This window comes from Erythrolamprus reginae, chromosome Z, assembly GCF_031021105.1.
Source record: "Erythrolamprus reginae isolate rEryReg1 chromosome Z, rEryReg1.hap1, whole genome shotgun sequence".
Classification (NCBI taxonomy): domain Eukaryota; kingdom Metazoa; phylum Chordata; class Lepidosauria; order Squamata; family Dipsadidae; genus Erythrolamprus; species Erythrolamprus reginae.
This window is the reverse complement of record NC_091963.1, coordinates 119,103,237-119,121,882: the sequence shown is the minus strand read 5'-3', so window position 1 is coordinate 119,121,882 and position 18,646 is coordinate 119,103,237. Positions and strand designations below refer to the sequence as shown.

Genomic DNA, 18,646 nt, shown 5'->3' with positions numbered 1-18,646 from the left:
GAATCATCCAGATAAGGAACTAAATAATGCCCAAAATCATCATGCCCAACTTTTTTCCCATCATGGCTGTGCTTGTTAAAAGAGATAGAAACATAGAAACATAGAAAACTGACAGCAGAAAAAGACGTCATGATCCATCTAGTCTGCCCTTATACTATTTTCTGTATTTTATCTTAGGATGGATATATGTTTATCCCAGGCATGTTTAAATTCAGTTACTGTGGATTTACCAACCACGTCTGCTGGAAGTTTGTTCCAAGGATCTACTACTCTTTCAGTAAAATAACATTTTCTCATGTTGCTTTTGATCTTTCCCCCAACTAACTTCAGATTGTGTCCCCTTGTTCTTGTGTTCACTTTCCTATTAAAAACACTTCCCTCCTGGACCTTATTTAACCCTTTGACATATTTAAATGTTTCGATCATGTCCTCCCTTTTCCTTCTGTCCTCCAGACTATACAGATTGAGTTCATTAAGTCTTTCCTGATACGTTTTATGCTTAAGACCTTCCACCATTTTTGTAGCCCGTCTTTGCACCCGTTCAATTTTGTCAATATCTTTTTGTAGGTGAGGTCTCCAGAACTGAACACAGTATGCATCTATCTAGAGTACCAGACAGAAACATTCTGCTACTATGGGTAATGACTTTATAGCAAGCTTATGAAGGTAGGGCTAGAAAAGAGCTATTGAGTACCTTGGAGTGCTTTTTTTCGCTATATTTGTAAGAACAGGATAGAAAATCCCTATTATCAATTCCAAAATGAGAACAACTAAGATGATTTATGCAATTCCAAAACTATTAATATTTTTTTAAAAAACAATATCACTCAGGGGCTAAACTAGTTGGAAATACCTGGATGCAATTAATCTGCATAAAGCCTTTTTAAAAAATAGGAAAAACTGGCTTTTAATCAAGATAGGAATGTACCTTTTACTTGCAAATTTTAGGAGTAATATCATGTGTAACACTCTCAAACTGATTTAAGATCATAATGGACAACCATTTTGAAGAACCTGATGTGTATTGGGTCACCGCATTGCACTACTGGACCTTGTCTTTACTTATAAGAAAACAAGCTACTGCATGTTTATGGTTAAAATGTCCAAATGCTCAAAGTAACTCACCAACAATCTCACGAATGGTGATGGGCTGTGATAAAGTGGCTGGTGGACTCATGCCTGCAATATTTATTGCAATGACCCGAAAGAAAAGCTTCTCGCCTGTTGGAAGGTCTTTTGCAGTAAAGCCACAGCGTTCTACAAGCTCTGTATTACAAGGTATCCATTCATCGGCTGGGAAAGAGGGTGAAGTATTAGATTAGGAGATAAAGAATATATGGAAGGTCAGAAGCCTTTTCCCCCCCTGAAGTGTTTAGGCCAGTGGTATGTCTGGGAGGGGTATTCCCCATGGAGTTTCCATGCATGCTGTTATAGATACAGTATTCAGGGGACAGCAAACAGAAGAAAATAAATGCCGAATATTCTGCTCAAGTTTGATCTGGTCCTTGATTTGCAATTGGCACTGTTGGATGCTGCTTCAGGGCTGGGTCAGCCTACATCAGCCTTGCAAGGCAGGCCAGAAAGGAAGCACAGCCAGATGAGCTAATTCCATTTTATTGTAAAGTTGCATTAAGATAACCTTGCAAATCATTTCTTCCCCTGCCCTCTTTATAGCCAAAGAAACTAGGAAGGATCCTTTCTGTGATGTTGCCCACACCCACATTATCCTTAGGACTAAGCTGCCTTTTATCTGAATGTTCCCTTGGCTGTGTCCAGTAATGGGCAGCCAAAATTTTTACTGCCACACTGTAGGTGTGGATTAATGGTCATGTGACCAGATGGGACTGGCTTGAATGATCATAATCGTTCAAGTAAACTGTTCAGTCCTCGACTTACAACCTTACCAGTGTCGCTCACTGCAGTGACAATTTGCTTCGCGTTTCCCGCGCTCTCCTTTGGTGCCCCCCCCCCGCCTCAGGGCGGACAGGTGCTGCCAGAAGTATAAATGTTGCTGGCACCGCTTCCACCCATGCCGTCTGCTTGCACCTCAGGCGGGAGGTGGTCACGTGAGGCTGGAGGGGAGCCGGGCAGGAGAAAGGGAAGCTCGTCCAAGGCCAGGAAGGAGGAAAGAGGAAAAAAGCAAGGAGTGCAGACACAGCAGCAGAGAAAAAAAGGAGAGCCAAGCCAAGACCAGTAATCCAGGAAGCGACAGCTGCCGATCAGCTGGAGCTGTGCGTGCATCTTCATTTCCGCCGGTGGGAATATGTCCCCCCCCCCCATCCTGCCTGCTGCCCACCCCTGGCTGTGTCTCTTCTCCCTAACTTCCAAAGTCATTCCCACTACCAAAGGGAGAAGCTAATCTGGCTTCCACCGCTCTGGAGAACTCCTTCAATTAATTGCTTAAACCAGAGAGCTGAAAAAAGGTATACAAACTCAGATCTTTTTTTACTGCTAGAGAAACTCACATCCTTCCTTGCAGTACTCAATGAGGTAGCCATCAATGCCTCCTGCACCGATTCGGTCTGGAGCACGCCATTTCAGGGTGGCTGTCGTATCTGTTACATCCTCCACAGTGAGATGAAGGGGCTCGCTGGTGGGAGCTGAAGAATTGAATGGGGAGCGATATTAGTAAAATAATAACAGTAGAGATACAACTATACACACATTATCATCATTTATTGGTGCCTAATGAATGGTAATGAAGCAACAATCTGCACATACTTTTGCCAGTTTTTTGCCTTTTTTCTAGGGTTGTTCTTTTCTTGGGACCTTAGACAGCAAAATGTTTTTAAAAGCGAAGCAAAAATATTGTTCTATATTCATGCACATCTCTTAATCTGCTTATTTTAACCCACTTGTCCCTAATGACTGCCTGTTTTGCAGATGATTCTATAATATAAGCAATTTGTTGTTTATTTATCTATTAAATTTATATGCCGCCCATTTCACTGTGGGCATATTTCTTGATCTCTACATATATACTGCCGAATTCAGAAAAATACAAATAATAATTATAACAGCTTTTCAATTTGGATATATGTTCTCAGAAAATGGTTATAGCTAATGGTTATTCAGAATGCGTTTTCATGGAAACGTATTACGTTACTAGGAAAATGCAAACTGAATTAATCTTCCCCATATCCAGAATCACAAACTCCAACAGAAACCTCGTGCTGTTGACTTGGAATTCTCAACTCTTCTTTATGATTAGTTCTTTGGCTTCTTTGGCTGTTAAGTCTAGCTCAATAGGGAAAGGACAAGTCCACCTGTTTCAGTGTCTCATCTGCCCCTGCCTCGCCTTTGCCAGTATTTCATCCCAAGCCAGCCCTTGTACTCACCAATAGGCATGAAAGGTTTGGTATTCTGACTGGGTTGAGAGATTCCAATGGCATTGACTGCGAAGACCCGCATCTCATAGAGACACCCTTCAATCATTTTGGTGGACTCATAAGTCAGCTCAGTGAATACTTCAAAATTCAGTTTCATCCAGCGCATGCTACCCTTCTTCTTGCGCTCCATCAGGTAACCTGGTGTCCAAAAAATGGGGAGGGGGGAAATGATGTATAGTGAAATATAATTCTATAATCAGCATTATCAAATCAATGGTTTTAGGATGGAGAGGTGGAGAGAGAGAATACATATGCACACCTATATCTATCTATATCTATATTTATCTATATCTGTCTGTCTGTCTATCTACAGTAAAAGTGAAAATCACTTATACATTAATCACGAAATCTCCAGAATCGTAAAGTCTACAAACTTGAAATTTACCACATATGTTTCTCTTGCCTTCTAGGTGCTCACTAAGAAATATTTTTTGAAAAAGGCCCTCGGAGGATGAATATTTCTTATATTATTATTAACAAGCTCTGATGCTAAGGAGTTCTACTCTCCCCTCCCCACCTGAAAAGAAATCTGATCCAAATGCAAAACACCAGCAGAGGAGTTTTAGTTTCTCTTTTGCTTTCACAACAGCAAGCAGCTTTACTACAGAACAATTGAACTAAGCCACACACAGACTCCTTTTCTCCTCCTTGCACACACAGCAGCATATAATGTTTGAGTTTCCAAATATCCCTCAACTCTTTCATTCACCCAACACACTAACAGGAAGTACTTACCAGTAATAGGCATACCACCATCATACTTGGGTGCTTCCCAAACCAAAATGGCCCAATCCTCTCCTACAGAAGTGACACGCACAGCTTCAGGAGGATCAGGAACATCTGCCAAAGACAAGGAACAAAAATGTTCTACTGTGTTTTCCCAAAAAAATATGACCTACCCCCAAAGCAAATCCTAGCTTGACTTTTTACACATGAACTCAATATAAGCTCTACCACTCAAAATAAACTCTAAGACCCCACACATAGGTAAAAATTAAGCTATGATGGGGATAGGGGAGTGGACTTGCCCTACTTACCAGGCCTTGAAAACCCCGACATTTGCCTTGCCAGTCCACTTCTGCAGCCATTTGCCACCACTTGTGTAGCAATCCAGAGCCCATTTCCTGGCTACAGAGGCCTTTCATGAAGGCCTCTGACAGTGAACCAGAGGGCGGGAGTGATGCACGCAAGCGGCAACAAGAAGTGGGCCGGCAGTGTGCTTTTGCTGGGCAGGGCTGGTCAGCGTCACCACCACGAAGTGTGTCAGTGGAAGACACACAGATCCCAAAACTAAGACCTGGTGCCTTTTTTGGTGGCAAAAAATATAAGACTGGGTCTTATTTTCGGGAAAACATGGGTAAGTAAAGAAAGGCTGGGCAGAAAGAGGGACCATTACATTCCCACTGACCTATAACTCACCCACAACTTTGATGTTGAGAAAGGCAATGTCTTCACCCACTGGATTGGTCACCTTGATAGTATACGTGTCTTCATCGGAGCGCTCAGCACTTTCTATCACAAAACTGCTCAGCTCTTTGCGCTCTTCTATACGGACCCGCCCTTCTTTTTCTGAAAAAACCTGAGGGATGATGGAGGAGATCAGAAACAATCATAGGCAGGGGTGGGCAGCAAGGAGGACAGGATGGAACACAGTTCCACTAGCAGAAATGAAGATGCATGCACAGCTGCAGCTGATCGATGGCTGTCACTTCCTGATTACTGGTGTTGGCTTGGCTCTCCTTTTTTTCCCTGCTGCTTCTGCTGCGTCTGCACTCCTTGCTTTTTTCCTCTTTCCTCCTTCCTGGCCTCGGACAAGCTTCCCTCTCTCCTGCCCAGCTCCCCTCCAGCCTCACGTGGCCACCTCCTGCCTGAGGTGCAAGCAGAAGGCGTGGGTGGAAGTGGCGCTGGCAGCATTTATGCTTCTGGCAGCACCCGTTCACCTAGCTACCCAGCCTGAGGTGGGGGTGGGTGACCCAGGAAGGAGAATGTGGGAAACACAAAGCAAATTGTCAGCCCAGAGAGGGACACTGGTAAGGTTCTAAGTCGAGGACTTAACAGTTCACTTGAACAATGATGATTGTTCAAGCCACTCCCACCTTATCACATGGCCGGCAAGCCACTCCTACCCACTCACATGACCATTAAGCCACACCCACAAAATAAGCCACACCCACAGTGTGGCTGCCCATTACTGATCATAGGGATCTAGAAATGGGCAAACTGGAAGAAAAATATATGAAGAAGCTCAGATTTCCAAGATCACTAGAATGTTCAGCATTTCAGAAAGATGGACCGTTGCTTTAAAAACCAAAACAAATCTCAAGGCCTCTAACTATAGGCTAAGCAGTTTTAAACAGTGTGGACCTGGAGCATTACAAAATTATTGGCTTAACACATCATCTTTGTTCACCAGGAGCACACCAGTAGCAGTGGGAACTCAAAACCCTTCACTGATTACATTATATACACACATTCAAACCTGGAACAGGGAGGGATGCACAGAGAGCAAAATATCATGAGAGGATGCACGAACTTGTGAGATTTTGGCGGTTTTTTGCTCATGCAAGGATGCTCACATGCGCAGGTTTTTGCTGATTTTTGGTGGGTTTTTTGGTCCACGCATGCACGGAAGCCAAAAACCCCATCAAAAATGGGTGAAACCTTGCGCATGTGAGCATCCTTGTACGAGATTTTGCTTCCTGCGCATGCGCAGAAGCCAAATCTCACACAGAGCTCCGTGCACAGCTCCGTTTCGCTACCAGTGCTAGGGCATCAACCACACCATACTGTTAGGAACCCAATACTGAATGTAATACATATACATATACATATACATATACATATACATATACATATACATATACACATACACATACACATACACATACACATACACATACATTATACATATATATATACATATACATATACATATACATATACATATACAGTGTTCCCTCAATTTTCATGGGTTAGAACTTCGCAAATAGTCTATACCACGGTTTTTCAAAAAAATTAATTAAAAAATACTTCATGGTTTTTTTTCTATACCACGGTTTTTCCCGCCCGATGACATCATACGTCATCGCCAAACTAATAATTTTTGCAAATAAATAACAAAAAAAATAATTATTGTTAATAAATATTTATGTTTATAAATATCAGGATCACTAAGTGTCTTATTCAATGGTGAGTACCAGTAATAGTGGTGAGTAAATGGTTGTTAAGGGAATGGGAAATGGTAATTTAGGGGTTTAAAGTGTTAAGGGATGGCCAAAAATGGTGTATTTACTTCCGCATCTCTACTTCGCGGAAATTCAACTTTCGCGGGGGGTCTCGGAATGCATCCCCTGTGAAAATTGAGGGAATACTGTGCATATACATATACATATACATATACATATACATATACATATACATATACATATACATATACATATACATATACATATACATATACACATACACATACACATACACATACACATACACATACATATACAGTATATATACATATAATATACATATATACACATAATTCAAGGTATTGCTGATTTGACAGTCAAGGCCACCGAACAAGTAGTCTTCAAGTGTGAAGAATTTAGTAGGTAGGTAGGTAGGTAGGTAGGTAGGTATATCCCAGTGAGGGTATGGCTAGCTGATGAGAAGAAACAACCTCAAAATAGATCTATACTAGTCTCCCTTCGTTTTCAATTCAACAAAAATAAGTTACACATACAGAATATAGTTTGTCTGCTATGAAAAAATAACTGCCTTGAATATGGCCCTGGGTTGGGCCGAGAGGCATAAGGAAGCATTAGGCTACTCCCATATTTGGGTATGCCAGGGTGATTCGACAGAAAAAACATATAACACTTCCCTGGTACAAAGCTGAAAGGATGAGATCCTTTGGCTGGTTCAAATCCCAGTGAGGGTATGGCTAGCTGGTGAGGGGAAACAACCTCGAAATAGATCTATGTTAGTCTCCCTTTATTTTCAATTCAGCAAAAATATGTTACACACACACATAAAAATAAATAAATCCGGGTAAGGCTATGGCTAGCTGATGAGAGCTAAATAGCTTGAAATAGATCTATACTAGGCTCCCTTCATTTTCATTATCAGCAAAAATATGTCACACACCCATACACATACACACACACACAAATACACACACACCATAAGAAAAAAGAAACTTTTAAAATAATTCAAAGCTTTAAAAACATTTCATAGAACAATCAGCTGAATCCTAATTATTAGCATTAATTGAATCTGACTTAGGAAGTGGTGATTCTCACATAAAGGACGCTGTCATCAGAAATATTATTTTACTGACAACTTAATTGCACGTACAGCACTTTAAGAAAATGAGCATTTTTTAGTATTAAGGTTGACTTACCAGAGATGTTTTAAGAAATACAAGTAATAAAATCTCTTAAACAATAGTAAGTAATGTCACTTTAGTCCTTTTCAGTTTAATTAGGATTGTGAAAAGCACTAATGAAGTACTTTGTAACACATGGAAACATGAAGAAATCACTTCCCTATGAATCAGTACAAGAATAGCATCATTTGACCGTGTGTGTGTGTGTGTGTGTGTGTGTGTGTGTGTGTGTTTGTATTTCCAAGGCCGCTTCCAGTTGTCTCCAACTGCAGGCATAGACAACCCAAAGAACCTTCCAAAACAACCTCACATTGTTCTAGTTTTGCTCTACAATTATGACTCCTTTCCATTTAAACTTATGGCACGGCCTTATTAAATTAAGATTTAATTGGATACATGATTTTCCATTGTGAAATTATGGTTGAAGACCTGGGATGGGCAAAACAGGTGCCACCTTGAGCATTTTAATTTGCTAAGTGTGATGTGATCATGGACCTGCTATTTCCATCAGTATCCCCCCAGATTCCCACATTTGGAAGAAGTTAATTTTGAGCAAGGGGCAGTGTTACAAATCACTCAGCATTCTTTGCTTTAGCCTCCCTGATTTTGAAATGGAAGCTTTAAAATGTTTTACTTGGACCCAACAAATACTTACTTGATTACCCTTTATCCAAGTTGCTGTTGGTGCAGGTTCTCCAGTGATGTTCACGTCGAGCCTTAATTTGTTCCCAGCAACAACGACAATAGTGTTTTCATTTGTTTTTCCTGATCCACAATCTAAATGGATCTTGGGGGGTTCTGGGAAAACCAGAAGGGACAGTGAAACAATTTCTCCTCCACAATAGTAATGCATTACCCAATATTTTCAGGAACGATACCAACAGCTATTAACAGCTCTTCAGAGAGCAAACATGGGGGGGCTGATTTGATTTATTTCTTTTTTAATTGGAGCCCCTTTCCTGGGGGTTGTCATTTATAATCTTTCTCTTGACAATTAGTTGCCTGCCTATGATCTCACACAGAAATGGCATTTTATGGAGAGCTGCTTGTCATGCTGGAGCATTGCTTAATTTGTGTCAACAGCTCATAGCCAAAAAAAGAAAAACTATTGCTTAATGAAGATAATGGTTTTCATTCCATGAATAGGAACTGCACACATTATCTATCAAAAGAGAAGAGCCTTGCAACCTTTGAAGAAATGTATTTAATCCAGCATCCTTAGGCCATTTGGATGCCTCTGAAAGGGCCACAAAGAATATAGTTCCCATCTCCTGTATAGGAGAGGGTCAGTTGTCATCACAAATGCAGGTAGACCTCAACTTACAACAGTTCATTTAGTGACTGGTCAAAGTTACAATGACACTGAAAAATCCGACAATCCTATTTTACAACCTTTTGCAGCACCCACATGGTCACGTGATCAAAATTCAATTGTTTGGCAACTGGTTCATATTTATGACTCTTGCTGTATCCAAGCACCTTTTGCGACATTCTGACAAGCAAAGTCAGTGAGGAAGCCAAGTTCACTTAGCAACCAGGTTACTAATTTATCAGTTGCAGTGATTCACTTAGCAAAGTTGTAAAATGGGGCAAAACTTAACAAATGTCTCATTTAACAACAGAAATTTTGTTACTCAATTATAGTTGTAAGTTGAGGACTACCTGTAATTACAGATAAGTCTTCTTCTCACCTAACCCATGCAAGCTGGCTACTGTCCCTCCATCCTATAGCAATGAAAGTCAAAATATGCAAGTAGTCCTCAACTGACAACCATTTGTTTAGTGGCTATTCAAAGTTATGATGGCGCTGAAAAAGGTGACTTATGACCGGTCCTCACATGTATAACTGTTGCAGTGTCCCCATGGACATGGTAAAAAATCAGGTGCTTGGAAACCAACATATATTTATGATGGTTGCAAGATCCTGGGATCGTGTGATCCCCATTTGCAACTTTCCCAGCTGCCTTCTGACAAGCAAATTCAGTAGGTAACCATGTGATTTGCTTAACAACCATGTCAGAAAGATAATTGAACCAGTCACTAATATGATTAGAAGTCAAGGTCTGCATGTAACTGTTTGTTACATGATGAAATATTTTATTCTGACTGCCCTGAAGCTTCCACCATTCAGCTTCATGAGATCATGTTCTCTATCATTCAGGATGGGATGTCCTCTATTCTTTCCTTTTCTTTGCTGGCTCCACCCTCTTGGGACCCAGTTTTGACTCAGTCCTCGATATCATTGCTCCCTTCCTGAATCTTGGCTTAACCAATGGACTCCTGAATTTATGAGTATAGCATTAGCTTAACATCTTGGGTCCTTTTTATTTTTATTTTTTTCCCTGAAGCTTCCACCATTCAGCTTCATGAGATCATGTTATCACTGGGTTTCTTTTATTTTCTAAATTAAAACGCCCCAGATGTTGTAACCTATCCAAATATGGGGAATGCCTTAACCCCATGAACACTGTGACTCACTTCCACCTGTTCAGGTGAGATACTTTGGCTTAGCAAAAATTTTAGGCTGCGTTCCTCTGGCATGCAGCCACCAAATGCCATATGACATCTCTGCTTCTGTTAGCATTATTTGATTCTTTTGTGTAGGGAAATAAAAAGGAAGAGAGCTCTTCACTTCACCCATTCAAATAGTTGTCAACAACCCTGAATTTTGCTGTCTTGAAAAGAATTCTGAGGTTCCTTTCCTAGCCAACATTCTTCAAAGACTGAAAGATTTCACTCACCTTGCTTGGGGACATATTCAATCTTGATCTCTAGAAAGGAAAAGAAACAGAAGAAAAAACCACAGTGAAACCTTTGGGCAAAATTTGAAGTTATAAATTTAAATTGTTACTTTTTGTGCCACTATACAATTAGGGTGTTGTGTCATTCCCCAAAATAGTGTCCCCTGTGAAGTAAGAGGACTATAAACTTCCTTACAAACTGAAGTCAATCATATCCAAAAAATTACATCCACAAGCAAGTCAAAGAATAGGCTTTTTTAGTTAGCATAAAAGTTTTAATCTGAATTCTTTTTTTAAAGCTCCTGAAGTCCCACCCACCCACAAAAAATTAACAGCAATGGGCATAACTTTGCTTTTCTTTTTAATTGAAAAATGAAGCGGGTACTATAATTTAAAAGTCAAAAGGAATAAAAATCCTAGAAAACTTAACTCCATACATTTGAGTGACTTCACAATTTAACTGTCAGTGGTTCTCGCTACAACAATGGCAACAGAAATTAAAAAAAATAATTTCTTATATGCAAAAATGTGGTCTCCTCCTAATTTAGACTAATGAGTTTTGGTGCATTTTCTACAAACATGGAATAAAATTTGCTGCAGGATTTTAGCTACGGTTCTTTAATTCATTTCCCTTTACAATATTCACACACTTTGTCATTAGTTACTTTGGAAAAATCCCTGTTGACAAGATTGGGAGGGTGGGGTTCTGTTTTTTTAGCCCCTGATAAATTTGTGGCCCAGGTCATTTCTTTAGGCTCATAGCAATTCAGTTTGGCAAACTGAGCAGCAATCCTTGCAATCCAAAATGAGAAACAAACAAATATATTTGCATAGAGAAGAATCTTTCCAAGAATTTCATGCAATGCACTAATGCATCCCATTGGCCAAATATGTGGTGGAAGTAATTTAGAAAATATGAAATTTATGTTTTAGTGTATTTCTGGATGAATACCATAAATACACACTATTCAGCCACTCTTTTACACATGAATTATAACTGTGATGATCATGAGTATCTCAAGGGTTTTGCACTTAGTGGAGAATCTTGAGCTTCCTACACAAGTCCCTCCCTGAACTGACCTAAGAAGTTGAGCTTAGCAGAAAGTGAAAGAGCATATCCATCAGGGACGAAGGTGTAATCTCCCTCATCTTCAGGTCTCACATCATCAATGACCAGCTTGTGGACCCTGCACAATAAAATTGAAATTATGAAGAAAGAATCAGAATGGATGGATCATCATCATCTAATTTGCACGGTTGGAGTTCTAATTCAGATAATCTCTGACATATGGCCCAGCACTTTGATTCTCCCTCATCACAAAATAGATCATTTGTGGTCTATTTCTCATCCAAATGAACAAATTGGCTGTTTAGAGGTGAAATAGCATATACAGTATTGCATCAAACTGTTGTTTTTCGTGCAGCATTCAAACTCTAGTCTCCACCCCAAAGCAAACAACACTGAAATAATCATCAGAAATGATGTTTTGTGAAACCTCAGTTTGTTGAGTGTAATGTATTTAGCACTTAAAATTATAAAAAAAATTATAAGAAACCAGTGTGTATCAAACTGTATGAACACATTTGCATTAAAAAATAAATAAATCAGGGACCACACCCTTAAAATAAATATTGGTTTTGTCTTTATTGTCTTGTTTATTCTCCCCTTCCTTCAGAAATTAGAGCACCCAAGTTGTTGATAGTGGTATATAAAACTATTCCATAAATGGATGGATGGGTGGGTGGATGGATGGATGTAATAGTGAAGTTTGTTGGATAGAAAAATGATATTTTGCCCAAGTCTGCACTGTGAAATTTATACTCAAACAAAAATCTTTTTAATAACTTTATACTTGTTTTAAGTGCCTCCAATTGTATTATAATGTTTATATGGTTCTTATGTTTTAAATATGCACCACCCAGAGCCCCTTTGTAAGGTGAGATGGTCTATCTCCAAATTTGATAAGTACATATAGATCAAAGGCAAATATTGCATTATTAGAAAGATTAAAAAACGATCCTAGTTATTCAAAGGATTGAAAATCTGGCTGCACTTTCCATCCATGCAATCCATGAACCTATAGACTTTGTATGGACAAATGAATTAGAGAGCTCATTTCCATTTAACATGGCAGGGTATAAAATAATGCCAGTTATATAAGTGTATTAAAATGAATATCTTGAATAAAATTTACTTTAAATAAGGATATATACTGTAAAACTGTAACTGTTAATTATTATAACAATATATTATACTTGGGGGGGGGGGTGTTCCCCTATTTTATGTGTTGAATTTTATTTTCTTGAGAGTGGATGTATTTGCACCATAATTTTCTTTTTCTGTGACTAGTTAATGTTTTTTTTTTTAAAAAAAAATCCACTCTGTCTACGTTCTACAGTTTTCTCCAAATGCTCACCTGCCCTTATGAGTCATTGTGATGCGTTTACTGGGCCGGATCTCAACTCCATTCTTGTACCATTTGCCAGTCACTTTCTCATCAGACACTTCACATTTGAAGACTGCTTGTTCAGTAGCCTTGACTGTCAGATCAGCAATACCTTGAATTACCTCGAGCGGCTTGTCTGGATGGTAAGATTTAAAAACATAAATTTCACTGGGAAAAACCTCCAAATTCCCTTTCCATTGATGGAATGTATTGGCCCGTACAGACCTTCAACAGCAAGATATGCCTCTGATTGGCCCCCATTGGTTACAATCTGGTAGCGCCCAGCATCTTCTTTGCTAGCCTCATTGATGATGAGCATGTGCTTTTTGCCATCCTTTCTGATGCGGTACTTGAAGGTGTCTTCACGAGTCAACTCCACACCATCCTTTGACCTGGAGATGAAGAGAGGGAAGAGGGGAAAAGATGGAGAAAAGACATGACTGGAGAGACATAGCAATGTATATGATGCAAGTAAAACAAAAGGAAAGGCAAGAGTCTTGCCAGCATCATAACGGGCATAAAATGTAACTTTTCCAAAATATTAGCCATATTTTCAAGCAATCTTATTACATTTCCTAAGATTGTTCTTTTTATGATTCTATATCTCCAGGCAACATTTCCTTTTCTAACTTTATATTACCTACAAATGTGTCATTATTATTCTTGCTTCCTAAATTTAAATCATACAATTTTATAACATTTGAAAAGAGCAGGCATTTTAATTTTTTATCATATTCTTCTTCTTCTGTTATTGTTTTTTGCTTAATTTAAAAAAGAAAGATGAAAACAAATCAACATGAAACATGAGTTGGTAAGTTGAAGATATAACTCGGTAGTCAATACCAGAGTCTGGGATTATTTAGAACAGTGTTTCCCAACCTTGGCAACTTGAAGATATTTGGACTTCAACTCCCAGAATTCCCCAGCCAGCGTATGCGCTGGCTGGGGAATTATGGGAGTTGAAGTCCAGATATCTTCAAGTTGCCAAGGTTGGGAAACACTGATTTAGAAGACAGCTGATTGGCTAGAAATTTTTTTAAAAAGAGAGAACGAAAAAAATTGAAAAGGTTGAATTGGGAACTTACCACATTACCTGGGCTCCTTCCTCAGATACATCTACTTCCAACACTACCTTGTCTCCCACATATACTTGCTGGTCATCCAGACCACTCATGATCAGCACAGGTGGCTCTAGGTACATAAGGAGGGAATGTATAATGGGGATATTGCTCACACATGGCTACGCCTTTCAACTTTATTCTGCAAATCATCACCGTCTTTGTCATTTTGTTTGTTCGTTTAATTGGATTTATATGCCACCTTCTCTGAGGACATTTTATTTATTATTTATTTATTAGATTTCTATGCCGTTCTTCTCAAGGCGACTCAGGGCGGCATACAACATTAAATACAACAATATACAGTGATACCTCGTCTTACGAAGCCCTCTTCATACGAACTTTTCATGATACGAACCCAGTGTTTAAGATTTTTTTGCCTCTTATTCCGAACTATTTTCACCTTACGAACCCGAGCAGCCGCCGGGATTTCCCGGAGGCTCCTCGATTCCCTTCATTTTTGCTTTGAATCCCAGTGACAAACTCCCCCCTTCCAAACTGCATAGGGAAAAGACTCATGGAGCTCAAGAGAGGAGAAAGGTGTGGGAGAAATGAGCAGAACGGGGTGGGCAAAAGCGGGAGGGACCCATGGAGCTCAAGAGGAGAAAGGTGTGAGGAAAATGAACAGGGCAGGGTGGGCAAAAATGGGAGAGACTCATGGAGCTCAAGAGGAGAAAGGTGTGGGGAAAATGAGCAGGACAGGGTGGGCAAAAACGGGAGGGACTCATGGAGCTCAAGAGGAGAAAGGTGTGGGGAAAATGAGCAGGACAGGGTGGGCAAAAACGGGAGGGACTCATGGAGCTCAAGAGAGGAGAAAGGTGTGGGAAAGATGAGCAGGACAGGGTGGGCAAAAACGGGAGGGACTCATGGAGCTCAAGAGAGGAGAAAGGTGTGGGAAAGATGAGTAGGACAGGGTGGGCAAAAATGGGAGGGACTCATGGAGCTCAAGAGGAGAAAGGTGTGGGGAAAATGAGCAGGACAGGGTGGGCAAAAACGGGAGGGACTCATGGAGCTCAAGAGAGGAGAAAGGTGTGGGAAAGATGAGCAGGACAGGGTGGGCAAAAACGGGAGGGACTCATGGAGCTCAAGAGAGGAGAAAGGTGTGGGAAAGATGAGTAGGACAGGGTGGGCAAAAATGGGAGGGACTCATGGAGCTCAAGAGAGGAGAAAGGTGTGGGGAAAATGAGCAGGACAGGGTGGGCAAAAACGGGAGGGACCCATGGAGCTGAAGAGAGGAGAAAGGTGTGCGGAAAATGAGCAGAATGGGGTGGGCAAAAACAGGAGGGAAAGACCCATGGAGCTCAAGAGAGGCTCTTTTTGCCTTGCTTCGTTGGGACCGCTACCTCTTGCCACCTCTCGCTGTCCCTCCCCCCACTCCGTTTGCCTCAGCTTAGTCTGCCCCCCCCCGCTTTTTTTTTTAAGCCTTAATGTTTTGGATTTTCCTAATGGGCTTGCATGCATTATTGGCTTTTTCATTGATTCCTATGGGAAACATTGTTTCATCTTACAAACGTTTCACCTTATGAACCTCCTCCCGGAACCAATTAAGTTCGTAAGACGAGGTATTACTGTATAAGAAATCTAAATAACTCTAAAAATTATATCAATTCACTAAAAACAAAGACCCAATGTACAATCACACACATTCCTCCAATCCAGTCATATCTAGTATCTGCTGGAGACAGTCTCATCACTCACGGCCCCCATGCCTGCCGGCAGAGGTAGGTTTTTAAAGCTTTACAAAAGACCAGGAGAGAGGGGGCAATACGTATCTCCAGAGGAAGTTCACTCCAGAGGGCCGGGGCCGCCACAGAGAAGTCTCTTCCCCTAGGCCCCGCCTGTCAACGTTGTCTGGCTGGCAGGACCTGGAGAAGACCGACTTTGTGAGACCTAACTGGCCGCTGGGATACATGAGGCGGAAGACCATCCCCAAAATAATCTCGTCCTAAGCTATGTAGGGCCATGTCCAATTATATTATATTTGCATGCATCTTCCATCCTCACCTTTTACAAAGACCTCTGTGAAGGATTTCTCATCTCCAGACACACATTCGTAGGCTGCATCATCCGCCAGTGTTGTCTTGGTGATTGTCAGGATACGTTTCTTACCCACGTTTTCAAAGATGTACCTATCCACAAGAAAGAAAGGGGAAAAAACATTCACCTACCCAGAGGGAACCATAACATTCTTTCCCTTATCTCCCAATATATTTTTCTCATTTTCTAGCCACTTGAATAACCAGCATCCTGGCTTTACCACCTCTTTGCTTACAGACTTACTTGCCACTGGGCTTGATCACTTGCCCATTTTTCATCCATTTGAGAGGTAAGTCAGGGTCACTCAACTCCACCCACATCTTGATCTTATGGCCTTTGTCAACTTGATAGGCTGGGTCCAGTTTTTTAATGAAGGCTACACAAAAAGAAGATTGAGAATAGACACCCTTTTGTGCTCTTGGCTAAGTGAAGGCTAATGAGACAATATATAATAATAATAATAATAATAATAATAATAATAATAATAATAATGTCCAAAGATACTTCACCAGAAGAGCCCTTCACTCCTCCACTCGAAATAGAATACCCTACGAGACTAGACTTTTAATCCTGGGCCTAGAAAGTTTAGAACTAAGACGCCTTAAACAAGATCTAAGTATTGCCCACAAGATCATATGCTGCAACGTCCTGCCTGTTGGCGACTACTTCAGCTTCAACCACAACAACACAAGAGCACACAACAGATTTAAACTTAATATTAACTGCTCTAAACCTGACTGTAAAAAATATGACTTCGGTAACCGAGTTGTGGAAGCGTGGAACTCATTACCGGACTCCATAGTGTCATCCCCAAACCCCCAACACTTTACCCTTAGATTATCTACGGTTGACCTATCCAGATTCCTAAGAGGTCAGTAAGGGGTGAGTACAAGTGCACTAGAGTGCCTTCCGTCCCCTGTCCTATTGCTCGCCTCTATCTCCTATACCTTTCTTCTATTCCTATATCTCTTCTTCTATTCTTTCATTGATATGTTCTATTACTATATCTTCTTTTCTATTATTTCTTAGATATATTTTACTATGAGTATCTCCTCTATAACCTTCATCATGTATTTTACTATGTGTATATAGATATATACCCACTAAAACCCTCATTGTGTATTGGAATAAATAAATAAATAAATAAGTAAGTAAGCAAGTAAGTAAGTAAGTAAGTAAGTAAGTAAGTAAGTAAATACATACATACATACATACATACATACATACATACATACATACATACATAAACAAACAAACAAACAAACAAACAAACAAACAAAAGCATGTATATTTGATCCCAAAATGCTGAACCATACCACATAACTACTGGCATTAAACATAAGTTATATTTCAGTCTCCCCCAGTCTACTCCCTTCTGATACCTGCACTTTTCTTGATCTCCACCTTGGCTTTCTTGAGCCTTTTCAACATGCCACGCAGATCAGTGATGCCGTACTCAAAGGCAATTCGCTCATACTCGCTTTTCTTGGTCACACCCTTAAGCAGCTCCCAGATCTCTGGTGGAATCCCCAAATCATCGTCATCGTCCTTCTTTTTCTTCTTTTTCTTCTCTTCTTCCTGCACTTGTACTTCTCTACAAAGAGGAAGAGGAAGCTTTCGAGCCTGTCCTTTGGAACAGCTGTCCCCAACTTTTGCAGCTTGGAAGCCTGGCTTGGGGGGTGGGGAGGTGAGAGGGGAACTGGGCTGTACAAATTGAGCTGCACGTGTGTGCTGGTCTGCCCCTTATGTGAGTTGAGCTGTGCACGTATGCGTCAGCACACAACCTAATTGTGAATAAGCTATATCCTTGTAGTAGGCCATGGCCTAGAGATTGGGGACTAAAGCAGCCAATTCTCCCAAATTTCTCCAAAATAAAACTTATCTTAAATTTGACCATCAAGAAGCTGAAAAGAAATTATATAAAAAATGTAACCTTTGTTACATAACCTTTATTATCATATCTTCAGGAAATCTAAGACCATCCATTTTAAAGAAAAATTGCTTGACAAAAAAATGCAAGGGGTTGGGGGCAATATACCATATACCTAAATATACCTTCTGCCGCACGAATCCCAGCGACCGGTGAGGTCCCACAGAGTTGGCCTCCTTAGGGTCCCATCGATCAAACGATGTCGGTTGGCGGGACCTAGGGGTAGAGCCTTCTCTGTGGGAGCCCCAGCTCTCTGGAATCAACTCCCCCCCCAGAGATTCGCACTGCCCCCTCCCTCCTTGCCTTCCGAAAGTGCTTAAAAACTCATATTTGCCGCCAGGCTTGGGACTTTTAGATCTTCCCCTGACCACTGAATGCCTTAAGTGCACTAGAGTGATATTAAGTGCACTGCTGAATGTTTGGTTAATAAGTTAATTGTTTGATTAATTTTTTTCTTTTAATTGTTTTTAAATTGTAGTATTAATTGAATTACATTATTGTTCTGTTTTATATATGCTGTGAGCTGCCCCGAGTCCTCGGAGAGGGGTGGCATACAAATCCAATTAAATAAATAAAAATAAATAAATAGGTATTTTTCTG

The 18,646-nt window shown here is 40.4% G+C and overlaps 2 protein-coding genes across 3 annotated transcripts in view; one reads left to right on the top strand and one right to left on the bottom strand.

The window, feature by feature from the left end:
• Positions 1-18,646, top strand: part of RUVBL2 (RuvB like AAA ATPase 2) — a 615,067-nt gene that overhangs the window by 362,893 nt on the left and 233,528 nt on the right. The gene's annotated exons all lie outside the window — the stretch shown is intronic.
• MYBPC2 (myosin binding protein C2) overlaps positions 1-18,646 on the bottom strand; it is a 116,540-nt gene that overhangs the window by 29,053 nt on the left and 68,841 nt on the right. For both annotated transcript variants that reach the window (XM_070767283.1, XM_070767282.1), the window contains exons 10-23: positions 17,499-17,710; positions 16,360-16,492; positions 16,084-16,208; positions 14,047-14,152; positions 13,187-13,353; positions 12,932-13,097; positions 11,595-11,701; positions 10,515-10,544; positions 8,429-8,571; positions 4,809-4,968; positions 4,125-4,229; positions 3,339-3,527; positions 2,466-2,600; positions 1,126-1,293 (exon numbers count right to left, since the gene is read on the bottom strand). In XM_070767283.1, the coding sequence (XP_070623384.1) occupies positions 1,126-1,293; positions 2,466-2,600; positions 3,339-3,527; positions 4,125-4,229; positions 4,809-4,968; positions 8,429-8,571; positions 10,515-10,544; positions 11,595-11,701; positions 12,932-13,097; positions 13,187-13,353; positions 14,047-14,152; positions 16,084-16,208; positions 16,360-16,492; positions 17,499-17,710 (1,946 nt within the window). The remainder of the gene's footprint in view (positions 1-1,125; positions 1,294-2,465; positions 2,601-3,338; positions 3,528-4,124; positions 4,230-4,808; positions 4,969-8,428; positions 8,572-10,514; positions 10,545-11,594; positions 11,702-12,931; positions 13,098-13,186; positions 13,354-14,046; positions 14,153-16,083; positions 16,209-16,359; positions 16,493-17,498; positions 17,711-18,646) is intronic.